Below are 1,130 nucleotides of genomic sequence, written 5' to 3' on the forward strand. Positions count from 1 at the left end.
CATGTCACGTGGTCTGAGGCACCACCTGCAGACCTCATCATATGCCCCATTTGGGACACATTCACCTGCTTTTATTTAAAAAAAAAAAAAAAAAAAAGAAAAAAAAAGAATGTTTTTTAATTATGGTGATTAAAGCAAACACGGTTTCCAACAACCTAAGAGCCCGTCCCAGAGAGGAGAAGATGGGATAAGCAGGGATATCATCTGGCTTCTTGAAGGCCCAGTAATATGAAGCGAAAGCTCCCGACAGCGTCACCTGGCCCAGCGCCGTCACAAAGTTTGCACACCAGAAGAAGAGGAAGACGTTGTAGAGCTGAAACAGGATGAGGTATCTGTGGTACAGCGTCTCGCCACCATAAAAAGCAAACAGGCATTCTGCGTCCGGGCACTGGGCTGAAACATTGGAGGTGTTAAATGTCTGCGGGGAAAAAGGAGAAGAGGCGGATCAATGCGGAGATTGTCTTTCCCAACTAAAAGGCAACCTGCTTACAGCGTCAGTACAGTTACAGGCTTTTGAAAAATGAGCCTGACTGAAAAGAGGACATTGTGGGATCACCTTGGGATCGCAGGTGTCCTTCGCAAACGGGCAATCGGACTTGTTGTACACTTTGTAGATCTGCTCATTCGACGTAGACAGGAATCTGGTCGGAGGCGTCAAGGTGACAAAGTGTCGTCACTGAAAACGTCACGTGACAAAACGAGGGGTGGCTGATGAAAGGATACACTGCAGTGATGGCCCAGTAAGCGATCACCACAGCCAGGAGGGCGAAGGTCAGCAGCGGGTAGAACATCGCTGACATAATATGGCCCACAGCTCTGACAAAAGAAACGCTCGTTATTCTGCAACATGCCTTTACTCTGATATTCGCACATAGAAATTGCTATAAAACCTTTTTGACTTAATTCACATCATTTCTATGGTTATGGTGCTGTGGGCTTAGACAGCAGGAGGATTTAATGACCACTTTCCCTCACAGTGATCTGTTCTCCTGCCAATTTTAATTATTACAGTTTTGTTTTCATAGAAGGTATTTGCAACTTATTCATTCTTTGTTTTGCTGTGTCTTACTCCTAGATGTATTACTGACCAAGTTGCTGCTGCTTTTAACTTTATACATTCCCTCAATTTT

The 1,130-nt window shown here is 44.7% G+C and overlaps 2 protein-coding genes across 2 annotated transcripts in view; both read right to left on the minus strand.

Moving 5' to 3' along the window:
- LOC103133468 (choline transporter-like protein 2) overlaps positions 1–1,130 on the minus strand; it is a 21,042-nt gene that overhangs the window by 7,984 nt on the left and 11,928 nt on the right. The window lies entirely within an intron of this gene.
- LOC107834744 (choline transporter-like protein 2) lies at positions 47–1,021 on the minus strand. The gene is made up of 3 exons (XM_016666570.1): positions 724–1,021; positions 557–641; positions 47–418 (listed from the first exon to the last, which is right to left on the minus strand). The coding sequence occupies exons 1-3, from the start codon at positions 798–800 to the stop codon at positions 62–64; spliced, it is 519 nt and encodes a 172-aa protein (XP_016522056.1). The 5' UTR covers positions 801–1,021; the 3' UTR covers positions 47–61.

Source organism: Poecilia formosa, unplaced genomic scaffold (genome assembly GCF_000485575.1).
Source record: "Poecilia formosa unplaced genomic scaffold, Poecilia_formosa-5.1.2 Scaffold11, whole genome shotgun sequence".
NCBI classification, from domain to species: domain Eukaryota; kingdom Metazoa; phylum Chordata; class Actinopteri; order Cyprinodontiformes; family Poeciliidae; genus Poecilia; species Poecilia formosa.

Excerpts from the sequence above, each read along its gene's own strand:
- LOC107834744 (XM_016666570.1), bottom strand. The coding sequence starts at position 800 with ATGTCAGCGATGTTCTACCCGCTGCTGACCTTCGCCCTCCTGGCTGTG. Across the intron at positions 642-723 it reads TACTGGGCCATCACTGCAGT|ATTCCTGTCTACGTCGAATG; the intron begins GTATCCTTTCAT and ends GCCTCCGACCAG. Across the intron at positions 419-556 it reads AGGACACCTGCGATCCCAAG|ACATTTAACACCTCCAATGT; the intron begins GTGATCCCACAA and ends TTTTCCCCGCAG.